General features: G+C 53.7%; 1 protein-coding gene across 1 annotated transcript in view; it reads right to left on the reverse strand.

Annotated features, from left to right (window-relative positions):
• The window catches only part of HYDIN (HYDIN axonemal central pair apparatus protein), a gene marked incomplete at both ends in the record, with an annotated part of 135,442 nt that overhangs the window by 16,167 nt on the left and 102,350 nt on the right, over window positions 1–16,925 (reverse strand). Inside the window, 23 exons of the mRNA XM_082005613.1 lie at window positions 532–792; window positions 1,361–1,469; window positions 2,371–2,563; window positions 3,503–3,654; window positions 4,181–4,416; window positions 4,786–4,990; window positions 5,477–5,591; window positions 5,900–6,138; window positions 6,414–6,582; window positions 7,065–7,164; window positions 7,710–7,809; window positions 8,604–8,802; window positions 9,256–9,428; window positions 9,534–9,693; window positions 10,813–10,932; window positions 11,176–11,358; window positions 11,539–11,735; window positions 12,146–12,358; window positions 12,826–13,485; window positions 14,208–14,369; window positions 15,517–15,662; window positions 16,130–16,313; window positions 16,614–16,766. Coding sequence (XP_081861739.1) covers window positions 532–792; window positions 1,361–1,469; window positions 2,371–2,563; window positions 3,503–3,654; window positions 4,181–4,416; window positions 4,786–4,990; window positions 5,477–5,591; window positions 5,900–6,138; window positions 6,414–6,582; window positions 7,065–7,164; window positions 7,710–7,809; window positions 8,604–8,802; window positions 9,256–9,428; window positions 9,534–9,693; window positions 10,813–10,932; window positions 11,176–11,358; window positions 11,539–11,735; window positions 12,146–12,358; window positions 12,826–13,485; window positions 14,208–14,369; window positions 15,517–15,662; window positions 16,130–16,313; window positions 16,614–16,766 — 4,429 coding nt within the window. The remainder of the gene's footprint in view (window positions 1–531; window positions 793–1,360; window positions 1,470–2,370; window positions 2,564–3,502; window positions 3,655–4,180; window positions 4,417–4,785; window positions 4,991–5,476; window positions 5,592–5,899; window positions 6,139–6,413; window positions 6,583–7,064; window positions 7,165–7,709; window positions 7,810–8,603; window positions 8,803–9,255; window positions 9,429–9,533; window positions 9,694–10,812; window positions 10,933–11,175; window positions 11,359–11,538; window positions 11,736–12,145; window positions 12,359–12,825; window positions 13,486–14,207; window positions 14,370–15,516; window positions 15,663–16,129; window positions 16,314–16,613; window positions 16,767–16,925) is intronic.

Consider the following 16,925-nt stretch of genomic DNA (forward strand, 5'->3'; position numbering starts at 1 on the left):
TCACGTGCACAGACGTGTGTTGTGTCCAACTCCTCCTTGCTCCAAGCCTGCCTTCCTTCCGGGAGATGCAGCTCCTCAGCTTATAGCTTTCAGGGAAACACCCCGACATGTACCTCATTGCGTGGCTGTGTGTGCGCAGAGGGACACGCGGTACAGCACACGCTGCCTCTGCGCACGTGGCAGGCGCGCTCACAGACCACCAGGTCTGTTGGGCGACAGCACAGGCCTGGTTAGATAGAGGATGCAAATTACGTGTCCGTACACGATCTTTGGAGTACACCAGGGGGCTGGCAGACCTCCTTTTAGGGATACTCAGCTGGACGCTGGTATGTCTGACCCTTCCCTGCTAGCCTACACGCTTCCCTCTTGACAGAGGATCCTCCCTTGTCTTCTCAAGTGTGGCTGCTCTGCAGGCTGCAAATGGCAACGAGATCCATCCGCTCAGTCTGGACCACACCTGCCACTGCCACAGGAGCAGAAATGTGTATTTTCCCGTTCCTTGCTCCTTCTTGGCAGCCTCTCCTCTCTTACCCTCAATTATGTCTTCCTCCAGATTGCCCTCGGTGTTCTCCTCCTCGCTGTCTGCCACTAGTCCATGGATGTTATCTAGTGTGAAATCATCCTCGTAGCCTTCGCCCACCAGCTGGATGTTTGTCTCTTCATACGGGTTGTCCACCACTGCCAGGTGGATCTTCCCTTCCACACGTTGGGCCAGGATGGGTTTGAAAAGCACGTCAAACTCAGCTAATTCCCCCTGATGCAGGACCAGAGAAGCAGTGTGGGGCTTCCTCTCTGCACAGCAATGGAAACGAGAGACAAGTGACCCAGAGGAAATCTTTCCATGGGGTATAAGAGGAGTAAGAGGTTGAAACCCAGCTGTCTCTAAGCAGAGGTTCTCCCACCACTGGTTCCAGGTTCACATTCACAAAACTATGACACCACCATGCATATCACCGCTTCAGTGTCTCAACCTCAGGTTAACCCCCAGCTCTCACTCAAACTGCATCAGCCAGCTCCTGCCATACATAAAGCTGAGTCGAAGAGTGGGTTTGGCTTTTGTTAGCCGGCTGTGGGCTCAAGGGCTGCTTCCGTTCATGCTGGCAACTACCCACGTGCAGCAGAGACCTCAGGCGGTCCATTCAAGCGCTGATAGGCCCCCCCAACTCAACTCACCACATCCAGAAGAACTTCCTACAACTTGCTAGGAGGAAACCCTGCAAAGGCTCCATGTGCAAAACTAGGCATACAGAGAGCCCCGGGAAAGAAACTGTATCGAACATCTGGCTGCTGCTTGGCCAAGCCACGAGCAGGGCACATTTTCCTGGCGTGGACGACCACACTTCATCGCTCATGAATTTACCTTCTCCAGGAGAATCCTCCTTCATGCCCGCAGCTTGGTAGATGCAGTGTGTGGTGGGCCTGGCTTTCAGGAAGAAACCTCCCCCTTCATCCAACAGGTCTATCATCAACTAAAAAAAAGGAGCACAGAGCATGACCACAGTGGTGTGGGTACAGGGCAGCACGTGGACCAACACCGTACTGCTGCTGGTCCAGCACGGGGAAGCCAGCATGCTTCCCCGCTTCAAACACAGCTCTTAGCACAAGGTTTAAGTGAAATCAGGCAGGGGGAAAAAAAAAAAGTCTTCAGAGGCATTGGGATATTATTAAAATATAACCAAACAGGACAAAAAGTATTGAAGGTAATGAGTAGAATGCAATTAAACTACAACTGAGTTTCATTAAAGTGCACATTTTACTAATGTGATCAAATCCAACCTAAGGGAACTAGGACATGACACATTCCCACATGAGAACCAAAAGCGTGAGAAGGGAGACGGGGGAAAAATACCCCACCAACTTTACTGTGTTGTGCTGAAGTGAAAAGGAGAGACTGGTCATAAAAAATAAGTAAATTACATTCAAGAGGAACACCCTCCCTGGGAAGCAGAAGTCAGTTGTTGGCTTAAAAAGAATTTCTGAGATCCATTCCGATGCAGTTCACTGAGGCTCAGAGTGGAAAGAGTAACCGGCAGAAAACCCGAGGGTGGGTCAAGACTAGCGGAGACAGCAGCAATGGTTGCAAAGGAGACAGAGGCAAGAGAGAAGGGCCGGCGGAATTGCCCCAGAGGGATCTGTCTGAGAAATGAGACTCTTCCCACCAGTTTGCCAAAGCATCTCCCAGAAAGTCAGAGAGGGTTATTCTCCCGCGGCGGTGCGGCTCTGAGCATGAGGAAGGGGTTTCGTTTGGTGTTCAGCTGCACGCATAGCGCTGTGGTGCATCGGTGCATCTCTGTCACATCTGCCGGGACCTTTCCTCCACGGGACAAGCGCTTGTTCCCAGAGCAGAGCATTCCCTGAGCCCGTCCTCACCTGGGCAGGTACGATGCCACTGTTATGAAGGACCAGAGGGAGCTTTTCTGTATCACCCAGCAGCAGCTTCTTGAAGAGGAGCAGAGGGTTCCCTCTCTTATTGTGGAGGACCGGGCGCAGGACCGTCACCCGAGGCAGATTCCCATCTCCGCTGATATTGAAGGTCAGGCTTTGTGCTTTCATCGCTGCAGAGCTGCAGGAGAAGCAGAAGAGAAATTGTTATGGCTGGCACTAAACCTGTTTCCCACTTAACAAGCCACGAAGCGAGTGCCACCCTCTGCGTTTTCCCTGGCTGGTGCTCCTGCACCCCACGTCTTCTCCCAGCCAGGTCAGGGCCATTTACAGACGGTCAAGGAATCTGCTCGGAAGAGCCAGAGCCTTCCAGAAGAACAGTTAAAAAGCATTTCACTTAATTGAATCATGCAGTACAGCAGGTAAATAATGAGGCAACAGATGAGACGTGGCAAATTCACGGGCTGCGCTGATAGGAGACACATGCAAAAAAGCACAAGCACAGCATGAAAATAGTCTAAAAGCAAGAAGGGAGAAGTAAATAAATAATCCCATCGGTAAAGGTGATTTCCAAGGACACTAAACCAGGATTTGCTTATTAGGGCAGAAAGCTGACATATCTTGTCCCAGTTCATACTTGTCTCAGTACGAACACGGGTCCCAGGACAGAGGAACCAGCTCCTCTTTCACAAGAGGTCCAATTGCTCCTTAACATAAAATAACTTAATATACCCCAGGTCATCACACAGGATCATCTCACTTTAACATAAACAAGGAGGAACTAACGCATACTGACTTGCTGGCACAGCAACCGCTTCGTCTAATCCTTTGTCCTTGGAAAGCCCCAGCTCAGCTGTTGCACATCTCCATTTCTTTCCAATTCAGTTAACTTCCAGTTGGCTACCGAATATTACACTCTCCTCATGGTTACTCATACAGGCTAAACTATGACTTACTCCTCTACTCTGCTACATATAGTAGTTACTGCTTCCTATATTATCTAATGCTAAGTACCCTCCCTAAGGCTACTGAAAGAGTTAGGCTTAATAAGTCGTCTACATGCTCCCAGAAGACAGGCAGCCATTGGAAAGGTTTCCCAAGACTTCCCAGAGTGAGTTACCTTGCCTGGACATCAAGGGATGCCTCAAAAGTGCACTGGTAGTTCTGCATCGTTTGCGGAGTGAAGGTCACCGTAGCAAAGGCATGGGAGCAGCTGGGCACGCACATCCGAACAGGATCCAACTCGAAAACATCGCTAACACGGCCGTTAAGCTTTGGAGGAACCCACCGAGCGGTGTTAGGAGGAAACACTCTTCAACGTGATGCAGTCTTATTCACACATGCATTGTGGGGGACAGTCCCAGACAGCATGTCTTCCTTCCTGAGTGCTGGGCAGCCACCCCGGCATATGTGGGAGGTGGGGACTGCATGGAAAACCCCGCAAATAATCTAGAATTGGCTTTTAAAGAGAAGGAAAGGACCAGGGAGCCTGAGGAAAAGGTCTGCTTTGAGCCCTGGCACATCAGTCCAGTAGAAGAGCCCCCTCCAAGTGTGCTTCCAAGAGATATGCGGAAGGGTTCACGTCTCCCACAAAAGACCCAGAGGAATGAGCCAAAACCTTGCTTGAGACATGCTGAATTCAACCTAACTGCCGCCCTGGCTTTGCTGCTCGGCCCAGTAGTATCACCTGCGCTGAGCTGGACTGGTCTGGGCAAGAGGAAGCCATGAACCTGGAGAACAAGGCAGGCTGCCACAGAGCCTTTCAAGAGCAACAGACACCAAGGCCTCTTGTTCTTACCTTGCCGGGGATGGGTTTGATGGAGAGGACCACGTCACAGGGGACTTTGTCCACATTGCGGATCTTGAAGCGAGCCGTGGCCCGGTGCCCAACCAGAACATTGGTGAAGATAAACTTATTCTCATCTGTGATGAACACGCCCTTGTCTTGCACCGTCTGTAGGATCTGGCAGAGGTTGATGTTGCTGCAGATTCGATGCTCCTCAAAGATGGACTCTATGTCATCAACCACAAATGCTGCAAGCAGACCAAAGGGAGGGCTGAGGATGGAGAAGCCTTCCTGCTGAATTTACCTGGATCCCATTGGCCTCTCAGAAGGTTTGATAAGCCCTTCCTGGCCAGGTCACTGCAAAACCCAGCCTTGGGCTGAGGAGTCAGCTGTGAGGATGATGCTCAGTCACCCTCAGTCTTAAAGGGTATCGCTTCCCTTTTAACCTTCCATGCATCCCTCCCAGCCTCTCTCCACTGGCGGCCTTGAAAGGAACTAGAACCTCTGAGGATTTTAAGATGGAAATTTAGGGTCAGGGCATCTTCTCTGTCCCAGGAGTAAGTTTAGGTGCTGATCAGCAGCAGGTCTGGCCCTGGGAACCTGTGGATGGGGCGTACCTGGGAGGCAGGACTCGGCAAACAGGGTATAAGGGATGCCAAGGGGATTGTCCTTGGGGTCTCTGTCGCTGATGTCAATGGACAGGTACTCCTTGCATGTCCCCAGTGGCTCTGCATAGCAATCCACCGTGATCATCTGCTGGCCTCCAGGAGGGATGGAGCCAAAGCCGGGGTACACCGTGAACATGCCTAGAGTAAAGCGAGCCTGCAGAAAGAGTCCCAGGAGAGGCTGATGTGTAACAGCTTTGCCTTCAGCACCCACGGCAAGGAGCACGCCGCTCTTTGGCCTCTGGCCAGGGCAGGGAGGGATGACTCCATGGCCCCGAAGGCAGCCCCAGGATGACATGAACAGGCTTGTCCCAAGTGGCAGAGAGAAAGGAGTTTCGGTGTAAAGGGTGAAGGGGGTAGCTGGGATCAGATTTCAACCTCCCGGGGTAAAACAGGAGTGCAGAAATAACCCATATCTGTGGTATTCACAGACCTCTTTTGGCTAGCAGCAACCAAACACAGGACCTGCCCCCTCTCCCGACCCTGCAACTCCAGGTCTGAGCTGCCTCCTGCCTCTGGCTGGGAGATGATGGGCCTCCACCACACAGACCGCGTCCTGTCCTATGGCGAGGAGCCCCCAGCCTGGGCACGGCGGCCTCTTCCCACACCACCTGCAGCAGCTTGGGGAGCAGGAGCCACCCACCTGCATTAAGGGGTTTGCGTCCTTTTGCAGCGAGTGCTTGCTTTGCTTGGCGGAGAGAGTCATTCTGCTTAAGTTGTCGCTCTCATGCAAGCGGGCGGATTTCATTTGCAGCGCGCTGAAAGGAGAAAGCAGAAACATCTGTCACGTTGAGCTCTCCCTGCCTTTCTCCAAGGTCAAGGCTGACCTTCCCCACAGAGGAAAGTTCCGAAGGCTCCCGGAGGGCTGCGGGCAGCACCTCCTGCTGTAGCCTATGTCTAGATCAGCTCTATCACCCACGCTGCCCCGCGCACGGGGATACCGAGGCGTTTTTCTCCTCCCTGTTCACAAACCAGTGGCGCAAATGGACGACAACCCAGGTGTCGTGGCTGCCTGTCACACCAGCCACGCTGTGGGGCCTCCTCAGTCAGGAAGGTCTTCTCTCACCTTTTCCTTGGCAGTGCAGGTGCCTCCTGGGCTGCTCGGTAGAGGAGGAATTTAAAGTCGAGGACGCCTTTGTTCTCCAGCGTGAAGGTGCTGGTTTTCCTGGTGCCATTCATCATGGTGCCGAAGTTGATGAGTGAGGCAGGGTAAATGCTGTACTTGCTGAACACGGCTTTTGCCGACACCCTCACTGGGATGATGGCGATGGTCTCACCTCCTTCACAGACGCTGGGCTCAATCACCTGCAACCGGAGGCGGCACTGGTAAACACAGCAAAGAGGCCAGCCTGTCCCCTGACCCCATCCCAGGTCCCCGTGATCTCACCCCCCTGTTTAAACGTTTCCTCCAGAGCTAGATTTTCAGCTCCGCTTAGGAAGTGTCATAAATGGTTTCTGAAAGACTTTGGTGTGTACGTATGAGAGAGGGTTCCCCAGCTAAAGCCCTCCTTGCAGAAGACACATCCTGCTTCCGCTCCCAAGACACAATGTGCTAACACTGCCTGGCCCAGGCAGCTCACCTGGCAGTGCAGGATGGGCTTGTCCTCAATATCCATTTCTATCTTGGGGTGGAAGAGCAGCTGGACCTGCACAGGTCGCTCGGAGGCAGTCAGCGCGCCCTTCTGTGGCTGGACGGTGAAGTGGGATGCCAAGTCAGGTATGTTGGTGTCTGCGGTTTCCAGCTTGAAACTGGGGAGAAAGGGAAGAAACAAAGACTTCGGCAGTTAAAAGTACAGGTGCCACCAGCACAGCGAGGACTTTGCATAGGACCATGAAAAAAATAAAAGGGAAAGACTCGAGCTCTGCTTGGGGAATCCCAGATCTTGTCGCAGAGTGCAGACCGTCACGAGTGTTGCAAGCTAACCTCGACACCAAATGTTTTTCTTCCCTCCCTTAAAGAGTCTCAGAACAAGAAATGAGCTGACCCTCCTAAGGGAGGCAATGAGTAGCTTAAATTTCAGGGTGTCTCCTCATTCCTGCTGAGCTGAGAACTGCTGGTGTGTGGCTGGATTCTCCAGTACAATATTTGAGATTAGAGAGCCCAGGTTTTGTATTTACGGGGATGATGGGGTAGCCAGCATGGAAGCAGGTCCTAGCCACCGACGGGAGGAGAATGCCGGCCCGGGCAGATGGTGGCACCACGCATTCACAGACCGGGCAGCTGAACCCACCTGTACGCAATCTCATACTTCCCTTTGTTCTTCAGGGTCAGCACTTGCTTTGCATCATCCAGGACCTTAAGGGTTCCAAAATCCACACTGCCATCTGTACCTGCAGCAAACCCACAGTGTGAGACAAGAAATGGTGACTACCTGTGAGCTGCTGCAAACTACACCAAGTGACAAGATGTATATTTGGAGCTCTCGGGCGGCACAAAACCCTTCTCAGCAAGCTTCTGTTCTTAGAAGTTTTCTCTAGCTACTTTGCTGCCCATTCTCTTCTTATTCGGCAAGTATCTGCAGGGTTGAGCAGCTACTAAGGAGCTCAGTTTCCATCTCCTTGCTTCCAAGCACAGATCCAACGGCTCCATGTGCTGTGCTGAGCCTTCAGGAGTTGCCAACTGCTTGCTCTCAGCGCTTGTTTCAAAGCCCCCAAATCAAGCTACACATGGAGTTGCACATTTCAAAGTTGGGAGGCGAGAGATTCAAGGCTGCATCCTGACAGTGCTTTATTCCACGCAAGCTTGCAAGATATGTGCATTATGTATCCGTGCCACGCTTGCATGCTATCCCATCCCGTCCCAAGGGCCTTGGTTGCCCACCTGCCAAGGCAACGCAACGCATCCGGACTACTTTGTTTCGGGGGCATCCACTGACCTTTAGAAATGCTGATGCTCAGAGCAACGTCATAGGCCTCCGCGAGGATTTGAATATTTTCAATCTGGACAATCCCCAGGACGTTCTCTGCATCTGAAACCTGAGGCAGCGAGAAACAAACACCGCTTATACCGTTCTCCTAAACTCTTCTGGTAGACAACATATGAGTCTTGGTCTCTGCCTCCCCGGCTTGACAAGCATTTGTGGACTCCCAGTTCTGCACTCCTAGAGCAGGGAACGCTGCTGCTAAAGCACCCTGGGAAGCACAGCGATGTAAAAACGACTACAAGAAGCGTGAGGCGTCCCAGAGCAGGTGGCATGGAGAACCAACCCTCTCCTCTTCAATCACCCAGCACCCCCACTGAAATGCAGCCCCTAAACCCTGGGGAGCAAAATCCCAGGGTGAGAGTTTGTTGCTCTAGGTCAAGGGCCCCAGACGGACTCCAGGATGGGTACGGGGAGCACGCCGAAGGCTGGACAACCGAACGACGGCATTCAACCACGCGCAGCAGCAAGGCGCTTGTAGCACGGGCTGAGGGCGCAGCCGCATAACCCAGGTGTAAGCCCGGCAGCGGTGATGCTCGGCGATGCGCCACGTGTCCTGGCAAACCCAGTCTGAGGCAGCAGAAGTCGGGGTCGTAGCACCCTTGTGTCCATCAGGTACGTCTCCCTCCTGACTCCACAATATACCTGCCCCACGAAGCCCAGCTACGAGAGCACCGTGAGAGTCCCTTGCTGCTAAAGGTACGGCCCCCACGGCAACACGGATAGACAGGAATCTTGGGATGGCTCATCCTTTTGCCCTCTTTGCAGGGTACGAGCACAGTCTCCATCCCTGAGAACACAGGGCTGCTCACCCTGCCCTGCTCTGCCAGGCTGGGCACAGTCACTCACCTCTAGCCGGATCGTCTTCTTAATGCTGAGAGCCTTCGTGGCCTTGAAATACAGATGCACGCCAAGCTCTGTGCGGGGACCAACGATGCCCTCATCTTGCGACACCGAGAAGTCCTCGCCGAGGTTTTCCAGCCCACTGAGCCGCCAGGCCATGGGCAGCGGGGTGCTGTTTCGCAGAACCAGGGTCCTGCTGTCCCTCCTGCCGAGACAAGACGACGCTCAGCACCGGCTGCTCGACGGTCACGCTAGCCTTGCAGCCGAGTGCAACTCGGAGCAGCCCTATCCATGTGCATGAAACCATAGTTGAATGTTTTCTATGTCACAAGCCTGAGAGGCGAGGTCCTCAGGGAAGGGCATCCCACAGAAGGGAGGTAAGGGGGAGCAACCGGACTGCGCCCCAAACAAGCGGGCCAGACACAAATGCATCAGGATGCCCATCGCACGGTGTTGCTGGGGGGCTACAGAGCTTGCGGCCGTCGTGGGACGGCCGAGCCAGCAAGGAACGGGGAGCACCGGACTGGGAGCTGGTGGGAGAACAAGAGGGATTCTAGCCCAGCCGCCAACCCGAGCGGCCACCCGGCCAGCGAGAGAAGCTGAAGGGGAGCTCGCCAACAGCCCTCATCCCTGGCAAAGCAGCCATGGGATGACTGACCTGTGCAGAAGCAGCTTGTTGAAATGCACCTGCCTGGGGCTGACCCCCAGCTCCACCTGCACCCCCTGACAGCACAGGCGGAAGACCACCGGCTCTGGGTTCTCCTTAATGCAGCAGATGAGGCTGTCCTCCACGAGGCCAGCTGAAGTGGGGTACGCCCAAACGCTCAGCTCCTAGCGCCGTCCCCGCAAAAAGAAACACAAAAGAGCATTCGGTGAGCAAGAGGAATGGCTCGTGAGCACTTCTAGCACGGCTTGCCCTGCCTGCCCGTCTCCTACCTGCTTCTCCTTAGGTTTCAGCCTCATGCTGGGAGGGTCTAAAAGGAACGTGTCTGCTTTGAGATCACGCTCGAAGAAGAAATGCACCTCTGCTTCCAAGGGGGTGACGTTGAGGATGGTTATCTTCTCGCAGTTGCTGGGATAGTGCAGCGCCTTGTACCTGGCCGCAGAAGTGGAAAAGGCTACAGAGGACACCGTTGCCTTTATCACATGTCGAGGAAAGCACCGCGTACCGGCAGCGGGGGGCTGTGCTGGAAGACCCTGGTCTAACAAGCAGGCTAAGAAAAAAAAAAAGATCGCTTCCAGGGGCACGTTGCATGGTATGTGTGCTCGTCCTTGCAGCGAGTTATTTTGATGCCTGCCCCTACGCCTGGTGCTTCCATCCCAGAAGCATGATGACGCCCAGGCCACTTAAATAAAGAGCGTTTTACAACATATAAATTCAAAGGGGCCTGGAAAAATAAAAGTGTGCCAGGGCACAGGGGTTCTTCCCCCTTCTTTGTTGGGTCTCCTTCTGTGCAGGGTGTAAAGAAACGCTTTTGAAAAGAGGTTTTAAAAATAGTTTAGCTCATCTCTTTCAAAAAAAGCCATGAGATTGCTTTGTATTTCACGGGTTAGCTCCAAGTCTCAGGGAAGGACATAGAAAGGATTCGTTCCCAAGAGGAATGCTAAACTTAACGAATGTCCCTTCTCTCAGGTGTGGAACAGAATTTGGGGAGTTAAGGGGTTAAAAAAGCAAAAACCCAAGACCATTCATCAGCTTGGCTAAAGATCCTCTTTTGTTTTTTAAACTGTTTTGATTTAATTTCCTTGGGTTGTCAAAATGCCACTAGCTCTCCAGAGCTCCCATGAGGACAAGAATGTAATTTCTAATATTAAAAAAAAAAAAAAAAAGCAATGTTAAAAATAGAAACATGCCAGCAGCTATAATGACAACTTTTTTCAACAGACTTTATCCAGTAGTGAGGATCAGGAAAATGTAATTCCCATTCTGCGGGTCCCCCCTGTCCTCCCACCCCACTGGCAGGTCAAATCATCAAGTCTCACTAATATTACAGATTAACAAATGGTTTACAAAACCATCAGCAGAATTAATTGCTCATTCAGTCTACCCGTAGAGCTCAAAGCGCTTTAAAAAAGCGCCATAAAGCTCATTTCATCAGTGGTGAAGCCGAAATGTGGAGTCCATGAAAGCACAAAGCCCTGGAGACCCCATCCCGACATCCCCCTCCACACAGGCAGCGCATCAGGATGCTCGCTTGGGGCCAGGAGCACGTACCAGTCTCTTGACTTCCCACACAGCAGCGGTCCGAAGTGGAACACACCCGTGTCCATGACATACTGCTTGAAGATGATGTCATCAGCCCCCTTGCTCTTCCTCCGGTGAGGAAACACCAGCCTGGGGAGAGAAAACAGGGAACAAGGAGCTACAAGATGCTCCGAGTGGAAAACCCGGTCAGAAAGCCATAACCCTTACTGGCAGCTGAGCCACCGGGACTGGTTCCCAGCTCCCAGCAAGGGAAGAGACGCTGGGCGGCTCGGGCAGCTCTGCCCAAGGCAGAAGGTCACTGGGGCACGAGGGGCAGCCCCGGTTCCACGTTCGGGGGGAGCGGCGTGGGAGGCTCCCACGAGCCAGCCTTACCGTGGGTCCTGGCTGATGGTGGGATACAGGCAGGTGCCCCGGCAGTGCAGCTGGTACAGACGGTTTGTCCCCAGGACCTCAAAATGCAGCGTCTGATCAAACTGGCCCAGAACCGTGGAGCTGAAGTGGACCTTCAGTTCCACCGCGCCACGGGCAGGCACTATCCACCGGCAGCTGCTCAGCCTGGCAATTAAAGAAGAGGCTTCAGACGTCGCCGACGGGCAAACGAGACAAGGAGGAGCGTCGCAGATTCGCCATCGCACGGAGGCGCCGGCAGAGGGTCCCCGCGGAGCTAGGGACGACGGACCGTGTTTGGAGAGATGGCTGTGAAGCGGAGGGATCACCTCTTCCCTCACAGCTCACCTGACGGATCTCCCCGGGCATGGGACCGCGTCCACGCTGCCTGGGCGCGCCTCAGGGGGACACGCGGGCGCTCCCGTGCCCTGGAAAGCTCTCCTCCCCCGGCCAGAGCTCCGCTTCTCCCTTGCGACCTCCCGGCTGCCCGCGCCTTTCTCCTTCCTCGACCGGCCCCTGGTTGGGGTGAGCTGCTCCCCCGACGTCTTTGTGCCGAGGGGAGAGAGAAAAGGGAGAGGTGAGCCCTGCCCTGAAGACATCCTCACCCTGGAAAGCAAGCTGCGGGTCTGGTAACAAACAGGGAATAAATAAATGACCAGCATCTACTGGTTTCATATCTGCCTGGGGACTTGGTCGTCCTTACTGGACTTTGTTTTGCCTACGACACCGCCCCTCGTGGGAAGTTGAGGGGTTTAGGTGTTTTTTTCAAATTTTTAAGAAATTTTTTCTCATCTTACAGAACCGCGTTGCATCTCAAGCAGAGCTGTCTCTTTTGGACAGACAAAAAAAAGACAACAGCAGACACAGGACCCTGTCACGCCTTCACTGCCCTTCCACAGCGAGTCTCTTCCATTCTACCCCCCACCATGCCCCCGTCCAGCCCCTGCCCTGGCACCTTCGCTGTGAGCACGACGGGGACGTCCATAAGACTTTCGGTATCCTTCTTCTCATCTTCTCCGGTGGCACCTTCTGGCACAACGAAGACAAAGTGCTTGAGGGCTTCTCCTGCTGCCGGGGCCACTCGCTTCTCTGGGTACCGGATCACAGAGTAAAAAGCCGTCGGCGGAATGGGAGGCCCAGAGGGACCCAGTCCCAGGTCATCCAGGATCTAAAGCATAAGGAGGAAAATCCCCGTCACCTTCCTCCTCATACTGCTTCCTTAAAGACACCGAGCTTTTGGCAATGTTTTTTTATTTATTTATATGGAGTACAGTGCTTTTTTTTATGCCCAGTGGGGTGAGCAGGCTCCAGAGCAGAGCCAGGACCTACAAGCAGGACCCAGAGAGAAATCCCTCCCTTGAGTGACTCAGCTGAAGGAAACAATGACCATCATCAAAAATCACTTTTCATGATTTCCAGACTGGGAAGGTCTCTGGACAGACACGGTGCTCGAACAGAGCGCGTTCCCTCTTTCCATCCATCCGAGGGATGGCGAGGACCTCCCCAGCCACGTGGCTGCTGTGGAACATCATCAGTGACCCGGACAAGGCTCTGCGCCATTGTCACCTGGTGGGACACGAGGCGCCAGGGCCCAGACCATCTCCCGCTCAGCGTCCGAGCCTCGTGGGGCTTTACCTGCTCTGCCGCTGGCAGCTTGCCACTCTCCAGGATCTTCCTAGCCACATCTTCTGAGCTCAGCACCTGGACGTCTAAGCAGGGCACCCCGACGTCCTGGCCCCTGGCTGACCCTTCTGCGCCTTCCCCTTCCAGCTGAGATAACTTGGAGTTCTCAAAAGCGTTCATTTTTTCCAGCCGCTCCTTTTCCAGGCGTTCTTTCTCTGCACGCTCCCTCTCCAGCCTCTCCTGATGCTCCTTCTCTCTGTCCTTCCGGCTCCGGCGACTTGACAAATGCTGGTGCTGGTCTTCTGCTTGGTGCCACACCTCCTCGTGGTTCAGAGGGGACAACAGGGTACCCTGAACCCTGTCCCAGAATGACAAAATATGCACCACAGCCTTCTGCGATGCCTCGTAGATCTTAAACCTCAGGGCCAAGTTCTCCTCGCTATCACTCGGGGCTTCATTTTTGGTTTCCCCCTGTTCTGGGCCGGTGGGTTGCACAACCTCCGCCGGGCAGGCATCTGTCAGGGGAACCTTGCTCCGCTGCTTCTTATCTTCCTTGTCACCTGCAACAGAGTCTGGGTGCTCCTTGGTAGCTGCCTTCTTGCCTACCCCCTCGGTGACATCCGAGTGGTTGCTGGTGGATGCGTTGGTGTTGCTGGTGGACATGTTTGTGTTCTGGGCAGGAGGAGCAGGAAAAAGCACTAAGCATTTCAAAGCACAGACTCAAATGCTGTAGGACAGTGATGATCTTTACAACAGCACCCCAAGCCTCGTCCCAGACCTGTGCTAGGTGCTCTTATCCAGTTCGGAACGCAGCTGGTACCCGGTTTAGCTCAACTGAAACCAAACTCTCCGGTGTCAGACTGATGAAACAGAACAGCTTCCCAACCCAAACAGGGAACTTAAGACACCTCCTCACCCCTGGGCAGTCCACTCTGGGCTCGTTCCTGCTGTGCTGAACATCCCTAGAGCTGGCTGCCCCTTTGGGAAGTCTGGCTGCTAATGAATACCTAAGGCCTGGTGGTATCTCCTGCCAGGCATCTAGGAAAAGACACCACATCCCAGACTGACCACGGCTCAGAGGTGTAAGTCACATGCCGAGTGGGGAGAAATGCTGGACTACAACTGTCTCGGGCTTCGCAGTGGAAGTATGGAGTTACGTGAAGCCATGACTCAAAGGCAGCATGATCCTAGAAGAGCAGCTCTACCAACAAACCCACTGAAGCAGCAGCATGACCAAACACCGGCCGCTGTTCTCCAGCACAGTCCCACCTGTTGCTCAGGGCCAGGTACTGGTCCCCAGCACGGCGTGTGGCTGCTGGCTTCCCGGGGAAGGGTATAGCTCAGTGGGAAGGTCCCCAGGGCTTTTACTCATCTCTATAAACACAAGCACCCACCTGCCTGACTCCAGGATGGCTTTTCTTCCCCAAAGCATTCTCTTTTTCTTTTCCAAGCTCTCTCTTCCCCCTCTTAGACTTCTTCTTCAGCTCTTCTTTCTCCTTCAAGCGTTCTAGTTCCTGCCGGTGCTTTTCTTCACGTTCTTGAGCCAGCTGCTCCATCTCCCTTCAGCAAGCCAAAGAGAAAACATCCCCGAGAGTCACCGCCAGAAATCTGGGCTTGCTGCAACCCCAGCTGGTCCTGCACTTTGCTCATGGACCCTGAGGCCAGGCAGAACTATTAGGCCATCTCCGTGAGCTTCCCTCAACCTGGCGAGGTGGGGAACAACCCAAGTGAGGAAAGGTGGGAGGGCACGTCCAGGGCCAGCCAAATCTAAGCCTTGCAATCATAAGGTTTCAATAGTGCGACCTGGGCGATGAGGTCCACCTGGACACCTCCAGCACGCTGCCAAAGACTGATCCACCATCTCTCCACACTGATGCCTGAAGTCCTCTCTTGATTTCCCAGTTTAAACCAGCTCACAAATCACCAACACCTACTCATCCCTGCACTACTACTTACTTGGCTTATCCAGCTCTTCTTCTCCCTGGGCATAGCCTGCTCCTTAGGGAGAATAATCATAGCAATTAGAAAGCAAAGGCTGCAGGAAATCCCCTCCTGCAAAACAGGCTCGGAACAATCAGATCTCCTGCTGGAACCCAGCCATGACCAGGGAAAACTTGTGCTGTCTGTCCTAGAAATGATAATTGGAAGCAGCCCTAGGGAAACAAACTTCAGCCAGGGATGAAAGAACGGGGCTGCTTTGCTGGATCAGAGCTTCTCCCAGGCTCTCCTGCTGCTGCTGAGCCTAAGAGGCACCAGCTTTTATGGCTGGTGTCACTCAGTAAGGAAAACCTGGGGAGATCAGCATCGCAAGGACGTCACCTATGGCAGGACTGGTATCTAAACAAAGGCAGCGCAGCTGCGCCTCACACCAATCCATGCCACAACCCCTCTGGTTTGGTGAAGAAGGGGGATGAATAAGAGGAGAATCAGCATAATTAACTTCGAGACACTTGTAAGCGCAGTGACGAGGCAAGCACAGAGCCTAGCTCCTTGCAGCCAGTGTCTAAGCCGGAGGGCTCACCGCTAAAGTGGAGAGAAGGAAGAGAGAAGAATCCTCTGTTGGGAACCAGGGAGGTGGAACTGGCCATCCTTGTGCTCCCTGTAACCGACACTTGTGGCCTTTGCTCTGTAAGCCCTCCAAGCTCAACCAAGGTCTCTGGAGCAGGGGACACGATCCTGGGGAACTACCCACGGGAGGTTTACAGACCTCTTCTTCCTCTCACGCTGGACTTGTCGTATATCGTCATTAAACTGAGCTTTCTGCTCCTCAGTGAGGGCATCATACTCGTCCTCATCCATCTCCCAGAGATGTGCTTTCTCCCTCCTGGCAGCTTCTTCCCGCTCCCGTCCTTCAGCACAGACCAGAGGAGAAACCATTAGGGACTGCAAGCAGGGCTTGCTGCTCTGGGCGAGCTTCACAACTCTGCCCTGACGCAGCCTATCATCCTGCTGGGAGATACTGGGGAGCCCAGATCCCTGCTCCAAAATTCAGATAATTCCCCCAAACTCTCAGCAGTCAGCGAGTTCCCATGCCTCGCCTGGCTCATGTGCACCAGTGGCGTGGTGGTTGGTTACTGAGCCACAACAGCTTCCACTTGTGCCCGAGCTTGAATGTTAGAGACTAAGCTAAGTCTTACAGCCTCAGTTCTGCTGTATTTTAAGCGATGGTGAGCTGAGCGCTGGCTACACTGAAGCAGAAGGTGCAAAGGTTAATAAAAACTTTTCTTACAAGCTCTGCTGGTAACCCAGATACGCACGGATAAGGTTGAGGGCTTGAGAGGAAAGATTTGAGAGGTATGGAGACACAGAGTCTCACCTTCCTGCTCTTTTGCGGCTGTCTCCTTAGCTTTCAAAGAAGCATAATCCTGGAACAGGTTCACAAAATAGATATAAGGCCGATTTCCGACAGCTCTAAGCAGGCAGAAGAGAGCAGACGCCATGCTGTGCGCAAAGAGGGTCTCCAGGCCATCAAACACCACTCCCTGGTAGCAGTCGCTCAACTGCAAATAAAGTCGAAAAGGAAGCGAAAGTCAGCTACCGCACGCGCCGGGCTCTCAGCTCGTCAGTAAACCCAGGCGTCAAAGGACGCCAGCCATCGTTGTTCCAAGCGCAGCAGCTCAAACAAGCCCCAATCCTCCCCAGCGCTCTGCAAACTCACAGCATCTGCAGCTTCACCCAAGGATACCTGCATGCAGCCCAGGACTCCTCCAACAGCAGATATCGACCTCCTCCTCCCCAAATCGTACCTCGCTGCCTGTCTCTGTAGCAGGAACGGATCCTTTGCCCCCAACCCCATGTACCTGCAGCCTTTCGGAGAGGATGGCCACCAGCAAGTCCTCAGGCAGCACGCAGCTCATAAAGCCCAGCTCTCCCGCGGTGCTGCCGCTGATGCTCAGCCATTGCTGTGCAGGAACACAGGGAAAGGGAGAGATGAGATGAGAACTGGATGAGCCCTGCAGCATTCAACACCACAAGAAAAATAAACCACTTTGGAAACCCCTGAACAATTCCAACCTGCTCTAGTTGAAGATGTCCCTGCTCATGGCAGGGAGTTGGACTAGGTGACCTTGAAAGGTCCCTTGGGACCCAAACCCTTCTGTGATTCTCAAAGG

Source organism: Phaethon aethereus (genome assembly GCF_964289735.1).
Source record: "Phaethon aethereus genome assembly, chromosome: 13".
Lineage (NCBI taxonomy): Eukaryota > Metazoa > Chordata > Aves > Phaethontiformes > Phaethontidae > Phaethon > Phaethon aethereus.